The 14398-nt window shown below is 42.3% G+C and overlaps 2 protein-coding genes across 19 annotated transcripts in view; both read left to right on the top strand.

The window, feature by feature from the left end:
- Window positions 1–14398, top strand: part of KLHL3 (kelch like family member 3) — a 289234-nt gene that overhangs the window by 127372 nt on the left and 147464 nt on the right. For 3 of the 18 annotated variants that reach the window (XM_081500725.1, XM_081500717.1, XM_081500705.1), the window contains exon 1: window positions 9931–9960. The exons of 8 other annotated variants lie outside the window; for them this stretch is intronic. The gene's annotated coding sequence lies outside the window, so the exon portion shown is untranslated. Of the gene's footprint in view, window positions 1–9930; window positions 9961–10575; window positions 10677–11033; window positions 11247–11352; window positions 12517–14398 lie in introns of those variants that run through there. 7 more of the 18 variants (XM_081500719.1, XM_081500704.1, XM_081500708.1 and 4 more) reach the window with 4 other exon arrangements.
- On the top strand, window positions 11353–14139 carry HNRNPA0 (heterogeneous nuclear ribonucleoprotein A0). Its single transcript, XM_081500743.1, has one exon. The coding sequence runs from the start codon at window positions 11643–11645 to the stop codon at window positions 12558–12560; it is 918 nt and encodes a 305-aa protein (XP_081356869.1). The 5' UTR covers window positions 11353–11642; the 3' UTR covers window positions 12561–14139.

The raw sequence follows: 14398 nt of genomic DNA, 5'->3' as shown, positions 1-14398 counted from the left end.
TTCACAGCATCACCTTTGAGGATTTGAAATAGCTCAACTGGAATTCCATCACCTCCACTAGCTTTGTTCGTAGTGATGCTTTCTAAGGCCCACTGGACTTCACATTCCAGGATGTCTGGCTCTAGGTGAGTGATCACACCATCGTGATTATCTGGGTCGTGAAGATCTTTTTTGTACAGTTCTTCTGTGTATTCTTGCCACCTCTTCTTAATATCTTCTGCTTCTGTTAGGTCCATACCATTTCTGTCCTTTATCAAGCTTATCTTTGCATGAAATGTTCCTTTGGTATCTCTAAGTTTCTTGAAGAGATCTCTAGTCTTTCCCAATCTGTTGTTTTCCTCTATTTCTTTGCATTGATCGCTGAGGAAGGCTTTCTTATCTCTCCTTGCTATTCTTTGGAACTCTGCATTCAGATGGGAATAGCTTTCCTTTTCTCCTTTGCTTTTCGCTTCTCTTCTCTTCCCAGCTATCTGTAAGGCCTCCTCAGACAGCCATTTTGCTTTTTTGCATTTCTTTTCCATGGGGATTGTCTTGATCCCTGTCTCCTGTACAATGTCACGAACCTCTGTCCATAGTTCATCAGGCACTCCTACTTCATTAGACTTTGGATAAATGATGACTAAAAGGATAGAATGACAACCCAACTCCTTCATTAATGATGTTTTTATTTTCCAAAGAAGGAAGCCTATCCAGAAACCATATAAGCAAAAGTGTTACAGACTTAGCCATGTATGAAGAAGTCAGTTGACTGCAGATTAGAATTTGTAACTTTGCCAGTACCCATCTGTGTGGCCCTGGGCACGTCATTTTAAGTCTCTGGACCACACCTGCACATGGAAGTTTTGGATGGATGACCTAAAATAAGGCTCTTCATGCTCTGTGCTTCTTGTAATTCTAGAATGTATAGTAAGATTATTTTAAAGTAGAGATACAGGGTAATAAAGGAGCTTTATTGACATTAAATGCTTAGATATAATGGGACTTATTTTTCATAGAACTTTTGAATGTGCCTGTAAGATCAGGTCAGTGTTTTTACAAAACTATCATCAAAACCTTGTGATGAAACTTAGCAATTGTATATTTATATATTTTGGCTATATGCAGTGGATAATCATGTCAGAGCTTAGTGAAAAATAAATCCTCCCAAAACCAATGATAAGAATTAGCAAATTATTAGAATTTGAACTGAATTATATACAATTTTAATCCTTGAAAGAAATTCCTTTATTTGATTCCTATGAATGAAAAGTGCTTTCTATGTTATTTCAGAAGCTGGAAAATTGACCATATTTAGAATCCTGGGCAGCAAAGTAAAACAGATTTAAGGTAAATTATGCTGTACAAATAGTCTATCCCAAGCAAACAAATCACTGCTAAATTTACTGCGAGATCTCTGTCAGTGATTATCATATGGAATGGATTCCTCAGGAAGCATTTGAGTCTTGATTTCATGGATGCATTTATATAATGTTGCTTGTATAAATCTTGGCTAATTATTTTATTTTTTTCACTGTTTTTCTAGTTTTATTTGAAAAAAGGATGCATGTAATTTCCTTTCTCTAATATTAATGTATTGAAATTATGATAGCAAATACCGTTTAACTAAAAATGTTTAGATCCTGAATGATCCAGAAAGGCTTTATACCTAATCTGAACTCACTGACCAACTACAACTAAATACCACTCTTACAGCTTACTGAGTAGACTAAGCTATTCTTTACTGTCTTCAGTGTATAATTAAAAATTTGGTAGGACCAGATTCCTAAGGACTCAAAATATATATGGTGGTATGAATGTTACTTAATTCACAGGTCTTGAGTATTGAACATTTCACAAATTAAATCTTACTCTTAGTTGCCACTCTTTAGGTTAATGGAAGTTTGATCTCAATGAACACATTTTATTTTTTGTATAAGTGAGGAAGAGAAGCTTTATTAAGCAGTTACACACATTTTGAACCACACTGTAGGCTAAAACTAGACGTTGAAATGGACTTAACAGGTAAGATTGAAAACTTCATTTTTACATGTCTCATGGAGAGGAAAATATTCAGTATAAATTTTGCTGAAGAAAATGAATATTTAAAAATGGAAGTTCTTACTGCAACTTTAAGAGTAATAGAAATAAAAGTCATAAAATTCAAAACCAAAAGATGAATAATTTATATAATTTTAAAAGTATGCAATTCTGTGATCTTGTTATAGAATTCGTAGGTTAAACACTAAATCTGATGTAATCTTACTTAGGCAAGGTGTGATAGGAAGCTTTGCAGGAACAGATGAGTTAGGTCTGACTCCCTGAATAATGGACACTGAGAGCACTTCTTTTCTAGGTGGGTATTGCAGTTTGCTAGGACTGCCATCACAAAGTACCACACACTGGGTGGCTTCAACAACAGAGTTTTATTTTCTCACAGTTCTGGAGGCTATAAGTCCAAGATCAAGGTGCTGTCAGAATTAGTTTTTGGTGAAACCTCTCTTTCTGGCTTGCAGACTGCTGCCTTCTTTGCTCCTAGTGAGGAAGAAAAGCTTTATTAAACTGTTATACACAGTTCAAACTATACGATAAGCTAAAACTAGAAGTTGAAATGGAGCACAGCCCTGCCAGCACATCGATTTTAGCTTAGTGAGACATCTGTCTGATTTCCTTACTATGAGATAATAAATTTGTGTTTTTTAAGGCAATGAGTTTGTGGTAATTTGTTACAGCAGCAACAAGCCAATATACTGTACACTGCCATGTGCTATGCTGTGCTCTGCTTAGTAACTCAGTTGTGCCCGACTCTTTGCAACCCCATGGACTGTAGTCCACCAGGCTCCTCTGTCCATGGGGATTCTCCAGGCAAGAATACTGGAGTGGGTTATTATGCCTTCCTCCAGGGGATCTTCCCAACCCAGGGATCAAACCCAGGTCTCCCGCATTGCAGGTGGATTCTTTACTGTTTTAGCCACCAATGAAGACCAAGAATACTGGAGTGGGTAGCCTATCCCTTCTCCAGGGGATCTTCCCAACTCAGGAATCAAACTGGGGTCTCCTGCATTGCAGGCGTATTCTTTACCAGCTGAGCTACCAGGGAAGCCCACACTGTCAGACCCTTGATCATTCACTTGTGTGACTCCAAACATAGCATGTACACGCATTGTTTCTTGTACTTGAAATGCTATTACCCTCTTGTATGGCTAACTAACTCTTAAACCTACTTCTGAAGTTACCTTCTATTAGGAGAATTTGCTGAACTTTGGGTTTCTGTCCATTTCTATCACAACACACTATGTTTGCAACATCTGTCGTACTTCTCTGTTATTGTTATAACTGTCATTGATTTCCCTTCTTTTCCAAAACTGTTGAGCTCCTAGAGGCTTGGGACTTTATTTACAGCATCTACCCCATGAATGAATTAAGTGGAATGATGAATAAATGAAAATAGAATGTTCTAAATATTTTTAAGTTAGAAGGCTCATATTCTGTGTGTGAGTCTGTGGGTATGTTTGTACTTGGATGTGTGTTCTTTACAAAGAGGGAGTCTGAGAAATGTCAATTTGTTAAGTCCTCTGTCTTAGTCTGCTTGAGCCAATATAACAAAAATACCATAGACTTCGTGACTTATAAACAACCAAAATTTCTCATATTTGTGGAGGCTGGGAAGTCTAAGACCAGGGTGCTCGCAGATTTAGTATCTGGTGAGGGCTCACTTCCCAGTTCATAAATGGCTGTCTTCTTGCTGTGTCCTCACATGATGGAAGGAGAGCTAGAAGGCTCTTTGGGGTCTTTTATAAGGGGACTGATCACATTCATGAGGGCTCCACTCTCATGACTTACTTTCCAAAGTCCCTGCCTCCACATATAGCACACTGAGTAGGCCTCAACATATGAATTTTGGGGGACACATTCAGTCTATAACATCCTTTAATTCTGGTAATCTTTTCCCAACTTCCCACTCAGGTGGTTGGCAATTAAATATGTTATTACTAGAGTTTAGCTTCACATATAAGGATTCCAAGTTTATTTGGGGTTGCTGATGTGGATCAGCAAAATTGTGGAAAATTCTGAAAGAGATGGGCATACCAGACCACCTGACCTGCCTCTTGAGAAACCTGTGTGCAGGTCAGGAAGCAACAGTTAGAAGTGGACATGGAACAACAGACTGGTTCCAAATAGAAAAGGAGTACGTCAAGGGTGTATATTGTCACCCTGCTTATTTAACTTATGTGCAGAGTACATCATGAGAAACACCGGGCTGGAGGAAGCACAAGTTGGAATCAAGATTGCCCGGAGAAATATCAATAACCTCAGATATGCAGATGACACCACCCTTATGGCAGAAAGTGAAGAAGAACTAAAGAGCCTCTTGACGAAAGTGAAAGAGGAGAGTGAAAAAGTTGGCTTAACGCTCAACGTTCAGAAAACTAAGATCATGGCATCTGGTCCCATCACTTCATGGAAAATAGATGGGGAAACAGTGGAAACAGTGTCAGACTTTATTTTTTGGGGCTCCAAAATCACTGCTGATGGTGATTGCAGCCATGAAATTAAAAGATGCTTGCTCCTTGGAAGGAAAGCTATGACCAACCTAGATAGCATATTAAAAAGCAGAGACATTACTTTGCCGACAAAGGTCCATCTAGCCAAGGCTATGGTTTTTCCAGTAGTCATGTATGGATGTGAGAGTTGGACTATAAAGAAAGCTGAGCGCTGAAGAATTGATGCTTTTGAACTGTGGTGTTGGAGAAGACTCTTGAGAGTCCCTTGGACTGCAAGGAGATCCAACCAGTCCATCCTAAAGGAGATCAGTCCTGGGTATTCATTGGAAGGACTGATGTTGAAGCTGAAACTCCAATACTTTGGCCACCTGATGCAAAGAGCTGACTTAGTTGAAAAGACCCTGATGCTGGGGAAGATTGAGGGCAGGAGGAGAAGGGGACGACAGAGGATGAGATGGTTGGATGGCATCATTGACTCGATAGACATGGATTTGGATGGACTCCGGGAGTTGGTGAAGGACAGGGAGGCCTGGCGTGCTGTGGTTCATGGGGTCGCAAAGAGTCGAACATGACTGAGCGACTGAACTGAACTGATGTGGATCTGGTCCCAAGACAAAGGTGATATATGTTTTTTCAAGATAGTGTTCAGCATGCACGGTTATCCATGTGTGTATGAGTGTATAGAGGGAGGATAAAGTAGACTCATAGGGCTTACACTGGCTGGGTCACTCTTTCCTCCGATGGACAAAAACCCAGAAACTTTTGGTCATGTATTTTATTTAAAAATTAATTTTAAAAATTAATTGAAATATAATTTAGACACATAACATTTTATTAATTTTAGTTGTACAACATAATATTTGCAATATATACATTGCAAAATAATTACCACAATAATTTTAGTTAACATCCATCATCACAGTTACAATTTTTTTCTTGTGATAAGAACTTTTCAGATCTACTGTTTTAGCAACTTTCAAATATACTATATAGTATTGTTAACTATAGTCACCATTGTTGTCGTTGTTCAGTTGCTGAGTCATGTCCGACTCTGCAACCCCATGAACTGCAGCACGCCAGGCTTCCCTGTCTGTCCTTCACTATCTCCCTAAGTTTGCTCAAACTCATGTCCATTGAGTCAGTGATGCCTTCCAACCTCTGTTGCCCCTTCTTGTCTTGCCCTTAATCTTTCCCAGCATCAGGAAAGATGCTAAGATATAAGTCAGCTCTTCTCATCAGGTGGCCAAAGTATTGGAGCTTCAGCTTTAGCACCAATCCTTCCAATGAATATTCAGAGTTGATTTCCTTTAGGATTGACTGATTTGATCTCCTCACTGTCCAAGGGACTCTCAAGAGTCTTCTCCAGCACCACAGTTCAAAAGCATTAGTTCTTCGGTGCTCAGCTTTCTTCATGGTCCAACTCTCAAACCCATAAGTGACTGCTGGAAAAACCATAGCTTTGACTATATGGATCTTTGCTGGCAAAGTGATGTCTCTGCTTTTTATCACTGTCTAGGTTTTTCATAGCTTTTCTGCCAAGGAGTAAGCGTCTTTTAATTTCGTGGCTGCTATCACCATCCACATTGATTTTGGAGCCCAAGAAAATGAATTCTGATACTGTTTCTACTTTTTCCCCATCTATTTGCCATGAAGTGATAGGACCAGATGCCATGATCTTCATTTTTTGAATGTTGAGTTTTAAGCCAGCTTTTTCACTCTCCTCTTTCACCTTCATCAAGAGGCTCTTTGGTTCTTCCTCATTTTCTGCCATTAAAGTGGCATCATCTGTATAGCTGAGGTTGTTGATATTTCTCCCAGAAATCTTGATTCCAGCTTGTGAGTCATCCAGCCTAGCATTTCTTATGATGTACTCTGCATATAAGTTAAATAAGCAGGGTGACAATATACAACCTTGATGTACTCCTTTCCCAATTTTGAACCAGTCCATTGTTCCATGTCCAGTTCTAACTTGCTTCTTGTCTTGCATACAGGTTTCTCAGGAGGCAGGTAAGATGGTCTAGTATTCCATACAAACTGTGGAATATTCTTTCTAAACAAATAAATAATAAATAGTTTAGGAAAGAATATTATAAAAGTTAAATTGATATTGTATAGGAAAAACAATGACTGATACTTGGGTATGAATCTTATACAATTATGATGATGTGTGAAAGGTCACATTACTTATTTTGCCAAATCAAATTAAATTTCACTTTAAACTACACACTCAACAGAGTGGCAGTAATGTCAACATGTCATTATTGGGTCTCCTCTCATTGTTTTCCACTCAAAGGCACTTGCCTCTCTTCCCCTTTTCTTCTTGGGCAACCTAAGAGCAATACTTTGATAAAATGCTTTTTGTTAAAAAACAAACAAACAAACAATGAGGACTGAACTTAAAAGAGACTCTCCTAAGGCAAAAGATACACAGACATATTCAATCTATAGAGATATTAACTATCTTATTTAGTGCCTATGTATTTGCCCCCAGTGTAAAATCTAGGCTTTTAGAAGGGATTTATGTTAGTTTCCTCCATATGGAAGGGGATTTCAAAGGTGGAGGGATTGGAAAAAGATAGCTTCCCAAGTCCAGGAGAAGTGACCAGACAAAAGGTACAAACTTCCAGTTGTAAGATAAGTCCCAGGGATATCATACACAGCACAGAGACTGTTTACTTCTGCTTCATTGAATATTGGACTGGGTTGTCATGCCCTCCTCCAGGGGATCTTCCCAACCCAGGGATCAAACCCAGGTCTCCTGCATTGCAGGCAGATTCCTTATCAACTGAGCCACCAGGGAAGCCCAAGAATATGGGAGTGGGTAGCATTTCCCTTCTCCAACAGATCTTCCTGACCCTGGAATCAAACCGGGGTCTCCTGCATTGCAGGCCGATTCTTTGCCAGCTGAGCTACCGGGGAATCCCAATCAGATAGCTATTTGAGGGCAATTAGAAGTTTCCAACTTACACAGATTCTCAGTTATTTCCTTAGGATAAATTTCCAGAAGCATCATTACTGGTACAAAAGAATGGTCAAATTTTAAGGCTGTTGAGTCCACTACAAAGATTGTACCTCATCACAAACAGCAAAGTGCCATTTTGGAAAGTACCTTGGGTAAATAAAAATGGAGCATGTATTGGTTTGCTAGGGCTTCCATAACAAAATACCAAAGAATAAGTGGTTTGAACAACAGGAATTAATTTATCTCCCATTTTTGGAGGCTGGAGGTCCAAGATCAAGGTGCCAGCAGGGTTAAGTTCTTCTGAGATCTTTATCCTTGGCTTGCAGGTGTCCAACCTCTCACTGCCTCTTCACATGGTCATTCTGTGCACATATGCCCCTGGTGTCTCTGCCTCTTCTTGTAAGGACACTAACCATACTGGATTAGGGCTCCATCCTAAGGGCCTATTTTAAGATAATCACCTCTTTAAATACCTTATCTTTGATTATAGTTACATTCAGAAGTACTGGAGGCTAGTGCTTCAAATTATGAATTTAGAGGTAAGAGAGGGTGGGGACACAATTCAGGCCATGATGGAACTCAACTGCAAAAATTAACTCTGAGATATAATGGCATGCTGCAGTCCATGGGGTTGCAAAGAGTCGAACATGACTGAGCAAGTGAACAACAACAAATAATAAAAAGTTGACTTAAAAAAGAAGTAGAGCTGCTGCTTTCTGAAAATATAGCTGTTCATAGTTTGCTCTCTCTTTCTCAGCTCATTCTTTTTCCTTTTCTCTAGTTCTCTTTTTCTATTAGGTGCAGTAAAATATACCCTTTTTACTGTGCAGTTCTTTGAGTTGTTTAAACACCATATTCAGTTAGATCTTGTTATCACACTTGCAGGAGGGATGGAAAGCAAAGGCTGTCTAAATTTCAGTTACATTTTTAAACATTTGTTGTGGAAGGCTGAGATACTTGTAAGCAAGGAAAAGCCAAGAAACATACTCAGGCAATGATCTAAAAGGTAAAGTAGGAAAAAAATCGTTTTTCCACCTGAATGATCTCAGAGGTAGGAAAATGACAGCATCATTTAAGTGTTTATATAACACTCTTTATTCACTGTCCCTACTTTTACCAATCTAATCTCTGGAAAGAGTCTTTTATCCCAGTTATTTTGCGCTTATCCTGGCTTTCTAAATGTCTCTCAAACATGCTTGTGTTGTTTCCCATCATCCCTACCCTCTTTCTGTTGTTGTTTAGTTGCTAAGTCGTGTCCGACTCTTTGTGACCCCATGGACTGTAGCCTGCCAGGCTCCTCTGATCGTGGGAGTTCCCAGGCAAGAATATTGGAATAGGTTGCCATTTCCTTCTGCAGGGTATCTTTCTGACCCATTGCATTGGCAGGTGGATTCTTTACTACTCAGCCAACAGGGAAGTCTGCCCTCCTTCTATAGGTAAGGCTTATACTAGACATATGCTTCTATGAAGCTTTTCTGGTCAATAGAAATTAAATCAGTAACAGATCCTCAATAAGACTGTGTGGATGATTATTTTAAAACAATATAGGAAAAAAATGTTACTTTAGAATTTACAGTTTAGATGAGAAAATAAGTTACAGTCTTATTCTGTTTCAGAAATTCATCTTTTACTGTTTAACATTTATTTGGATGACTCTAAAATAAACTTTTTCAGGTCTGATCTTTCATCAGAGCTATAATCTTGGGCATCCCAGAACACAGTGGCCCATGAATACCCCATTAACATTAACAGCTATGTTCACCATCACCCATACTTCCTCTAAAATAGTTTCTTTTCCTAGATTTTTGTAGTTCTATCATGCTGCAGTTTTAGGCTTCCAGATATCAAACACTGGAATGCTTTTATTTTCCTCATTATTTATTATCAATTGTTTAGCAAATCCTGACATATCTGAATTGTGTTTTGTAATAAGGTAATATTTTCCTATTATCCTTCTCTTTTAATTTTTTCAATGGCATTTATTGCTATCTGACATGCTACATACCATTCTTACTGTTTGCTTCTTCCCACAAGGATGTAAGTTCCACGAAGGCAGACATTTTTGTCTGTTGCTTACTGCCCTGTTCCCAACACTTGGTATAGTCGTTATTGGATAAATTGAGAAATTGAGCACTTAATATGTGCCAGGCTCTGTGCTCTGCATTTACATGCAGAGTCTCATTTAATTTTTACCACAGTGGGTAGGTGTTTTATGTTCTGATTTTATATAATAAAACTTATAATTTTAAAAAGGTTAGGTGACCTGTCCAAAGTCACACAACTCGATAGTCACATGGTTTGTAGGTGATAGAGACATAGTTTCTCCCCAAACCTTGAAGCCTATCTATATGCCTTTGAATTAGTATTTATACTCCTTAATCTAAATTTCAAGACATTCCATAATACCAAGACCCTCAACCTAACTTAGTTTTTTTCTGTCCAGAACCTCCTGATTCAATCAAACTGGTCCACTTTCTGTTCCTAGGAGCTTATCAATTTTCTCCTGATTTTGCTCAGGTAAACTCCCTATAGAAATCTTATCTAGCCTTTGACTCTGTGATTCGGTGCAACTTCTACCTTTTTAATCATTTCTGAATACATTTCATTCCAGGATACAGTGAGGAATTTCTCTTCTAATTTGCTACATGGTTTTGGGGCTCTCCATCACATGACTTAACCATGTGGCACTCCTTGTATCTTGCTTGGAACACAAACGGTTCAGCAGATGGAAGCCATTATAACTTTCTTGTATTCCCACCTGGGTCGATATGGCAGTTATGAGGGGTGTGCGATACTTATATACAGTAGTGTTCATGTGTTTAATTTGGCTCCCAGTCCGATTGAAAACGCCTTAAAAAACCTAGCATTCTAGTTGGGAAGGATGCTCGTACAGATAACAGGACTTATGAAAAGGTGTGTACACCGGGGGAATATGAAAATGTCCGTTGAGAGGAGCCTCGCAAGAGGGTTCCCCTGACAGCATTGGGGTAGCGGGTGTCTCGCGCCAAGCCTCCGTCGTAAAGTCTGAAACGCTTTCGGCGCGCTGCTGTCCTTCCACATGGCCTCGGGTTCGCTTTTGCGCAGGGCCACGTGCCAATGTTTGTCTAATCGCGCCTCTGGCCCACTATAAACGGTTAATAACCGCCTTCCCTGACCAGGCCCCTACCCTCCATCTTTGTGCGGACGGAAGGGGCGAGGACGCCAGGTGTGGTGGCCCAGCCGAAACGCAGCGGGTAAATCCAAGACCCTAACCCCAACAGTCAAGTTTTCAAAAAACCCGCGCGTGACGCCCCAGGCCGCATCCGTTGGGAACGGCCCCCAGCGCGTCCCCGCTCACCGCCACCCCCGGCGCTCCGCCCCGCCCCGCCCCCACGGCAAGCCCAGGGCGGGAGGAGGCGTACGAGTAGCAAGAAAACTCTGCACACAGGGGGCGCCGAGGCCAGCGCGCACTGGGGAGCGCGCCCGTCCAGCAGCTGCCGAAAACGGAAGTGGATGCAAGAGGATGGCTTTGATTGGCTGAACCGACATGTCTCTCAAGGGGCTGGCGCGAACGCCACTGCGGAGCTGGGCGAGGGGATACGGCTAGGGGAGGGGGAAAAATCATTGGGAACAGCCGCGGGGGCTGAGGGCAAATGAATCGCAGAGGTTCGCGAAGGGCAGAGAGAGTCCATAATGAGGGCGCATTGGGGATCCTGGGAGTGAAAGCAAAGCGGTAAAAGCGGCAGCGGGAGCAGCGCAGGCCAAAGGCTTGAATAGACCGCGGAGGGCGGGGAGTCCGTGACCGAGAGCGGCGCTGCAGCGCGGTAGGCGGGACTAATGAGGCCGAGGCGAGGATTGGTGGACTGCCCTGCGCTGCCGTACGTCGGCGGTGACGCACGCCTCGGGGAGGGTGCGCGCGCGTTCAGCGGCCTCTTTGTGTGGTGCCCAGATACGGGAGCGGAGGTGGCGGTGGCGGTAGCGGCGGCTTTGGTTGCCTTCCAGTTTCCTCGGCTCGCCCTCTAGCCGGCACCTCTCCCCTTCCCTCCCCCTTCCTCTCTTCCTTTTTCCCTTCCCTTCCCTTCTTCCCTTTCCCGTCGCTGACCGGCGGGGGCGGCTCCAGCGACGGCTGGGCCCAAGTTGTGAAGAAACCTTAGCCAACCATCACGGCGACGGCGAAACCTCGGAGCTCCCAGGGCGGGGGCAAGGCCCGGGCGGTGGAGATGGAGAATTCCCAACTGTGTAAGCTGTTCATCGGCGGCCTCAACGTGCAGACGAGTGAGTCCGGCCTGCGCGGCCACTTTGAGGCCTTTGGGACCCTGACAGACTGCGTAGTGGTGGTGAACCCCCAGACCAAGCGCTCCCGTTGCTTTGGCTTCGTGACCTACTCCAATGTGGAGGAGGCCGATGCCGCCATGGCCGCCTCGCCTCATGCGGTGGACGGCAACACGGTGGAGCTGAAGCGGGCGGTGTCCCGGGAGGATTCGGCGCGGCCCGGTGCTCACGCCAAGGTGAAGAAGCTCTTCGTCGGGGGCCTTAAGGGAGACGTGGCCGAGGGCGACCTGATCGAGCACTTCTCGCAGTTTGGCACCGTGGAAAAGGCCGAGATTATTGCCGACAAGCAGTCCGGCAAGAAGCGTGGCTTCGGCTTCGTGTATTTTCAGAATCACGACGCGGCAGATAAGGCCGCGGTGGTCAAGTTCCATCCGATCCAGGGCCATCGCGTGGAGGTGAAGAAGGCTGTCCCCAAGGAGGATATCCACTCCGGTGGGGGCGGAGGCGGCTCCCGGTCCTCCCGTGGCGGCCGCGGCGGCCGGGGTCGCGGCGGTGGTCGTGACCAGAACGGCCTGTCTAAGGGCGGCGGCGGCGGTTATAACAGCTATGGTGGTTACGGCGGCGGCGGCGGCTACAACGCCTACGGAGGCGGCGGCGGCGGTTCGTCCTACGGTGGAAGCGACTACGGTAACGGTTTCGGCGGTTTCGGCAGCTACAGCCAGCACCAGTCGTCCTATGGGCCCATGAAGAGCGGCGGCGGCGGCGGCGGCGGCGGAGGAGGCAGCAGCTGGGGAGGTCGCAGCAACAGTGGACCTTACAGAGGTGGCTATGGCGGTGGGGGTGGCTATGGAGGCAGCTCCTTCTAAAAATTTTTTTTTAATGCTTGGGAGTGGCTATAGGGGTAGCTGTTTTCAACCACCCAACTAGGGTCAACCCCTAAGTCCTTTTCGCTCCCACCGCCTTCCCTATTTTGCCCTTGGGGGAGCCACTTCTAAGGCTGCTTACCGTTGGGGGTGTTGCCCTATATGCCTGCCATCTCTCTCGTCTCTCCCTCTGAAGATGGACTTGGCCCCACATACACATTTTTGTGTTACAGTCATTGATGGACTCTATTTTTTTATTATTACTTGGACTTTGGTCGTTTTTATACTAGCAAAATGTCTTGTTTTAATTTGTGTTTTTTTTGGGGGGAGGGAGTGAACTTGCTGATTCTGTAGCAAAACCTGGGCGGGGGTTGGGGTTTAGTTTACTTTGTTGTAAGGACTTGATATCTGGCTACAGCGTTTTCTATGAAATCTCCTTGGATCCCATACCCGAAATTTGGAAGCATATGTACAAAAATCATTTTTACGTTTTATTTTTAATAAATCATTGTGTTTGACCGTACATGTCTAACAATTTTTTTTCTAGGATCCATTCCGTACCGTTTTAAGGGTAATTTTTCGTGTTAATTCTTAATTCTTGATGTGTACTTAGAGAAACTTTTAAAAGGTCCTGTGAGGGTTTTTTTTTTTTTTTCCTTCTTGCTGTTGCCCAGGTAGTGATGTGTTGAAATTTATCCCTTACAGGTAAAACATTTGAAGTGCTGAATGTGGCTTTTTAAAATCTTTAAAGTTTTTCCTACATCCATCTATTGTACTAAGTGATTTGCTTATCATCTTGACATGGGTGGTCACTTCTATGAGAATTTGCTTCAAAATATGTACTGTGTAGTTCTAAAGAAATAGTTTGTGTTAAGCATGTGTTTTCATTCATATAAACTGTTTTAAAAAATTCAGATGGCCTAATTTCATCACTCTTACTGGTTTGTCTGTAATGAATGGTTACAAATAAGGGTTATATTTTACCCTCAAACTTTAAGTGCATTTTTGTATTTTCAGAGCAGGTTTAAATGTTTTTTTTTCCCCTATAGCTGAACTGTTGTCCTCCTGGAAATCCTTCCCCTAACTTTTGTGGCACCATCTACTGGCAGAATTTCAGTATATCTGCAAAACAGTTGGTTTAAAAACTTGTTCAGGACAGTTGCATCAGATTCTAGAAGTTTTGCCATCAAAAATCTGTGCAGACTTTGGTTATACATTTACTTGTAACTAAGATGGGCTTTACAGGAATGTAGTTAATGGTCCATATCACGACTGCCCTTTCTACATGAGGTTTGAAAATGTAAACTGCTATGCATAGCTTGGGCAGTGGCTCCAGATTACTATGATAACTAATGAACCAGCTTCGTGTACTGATATCTTAGGTGCAAGTTGTAAAGCAAAATATCTGTGTATTCTGCTTGGTTAACAAATGTATATTTGTAGCCCTTTCATGCAATAGAATTCAAGTTGTTGTTTATAAAAAGCAAAACAAAACAATGGTATAGGAGAAAATTGCCTTCCTGGATAGACATATAGAATAGAAACGTTTATGGATATCACAAATAAAGAATTCAATTCTTTACATGATTGAGTGAGAGTATATATAACCTGGTGGGTGGGTTCAGAATACCTTTTAATCTAGTACCTACATTTGATTTAACGATATGGTAAAATATTTGGAGTTTTGCTTAAGGCTTCTTAGGAGTCACTTTGACAAAGGGTAGCTGATACTTGGTATGGGTACTTTTAGTACCTCTACAACAAATGGGATAGATGTGTTTGCATATTGAATAAATTAATAAGATAGTCAAATTTTGCGTTACAAATGGTTTTACAATTTG

This window comes from Giraffa tippelskirchi, chromosome 6 (assembly GCF_054371585.1).
Source record: "Giraffa tippelskirchi isolate mGirTip1 chromosome 6, T2T-mGirTip1v1.2.pri, whole genome shotgun sequence".
Classification (NCBI taxonomy): Eukaryota; Metazoa; Chordata; class Mammalia; order Artiodactyla; family Giraffidae; genus Giraffa; species Giraffa tippelskirchi.
The sequence above is the reverse complement of the archived record's forward strand: the minus strand, read 5'-3'. Positions and strand labels throughout refer to the sequence as shown.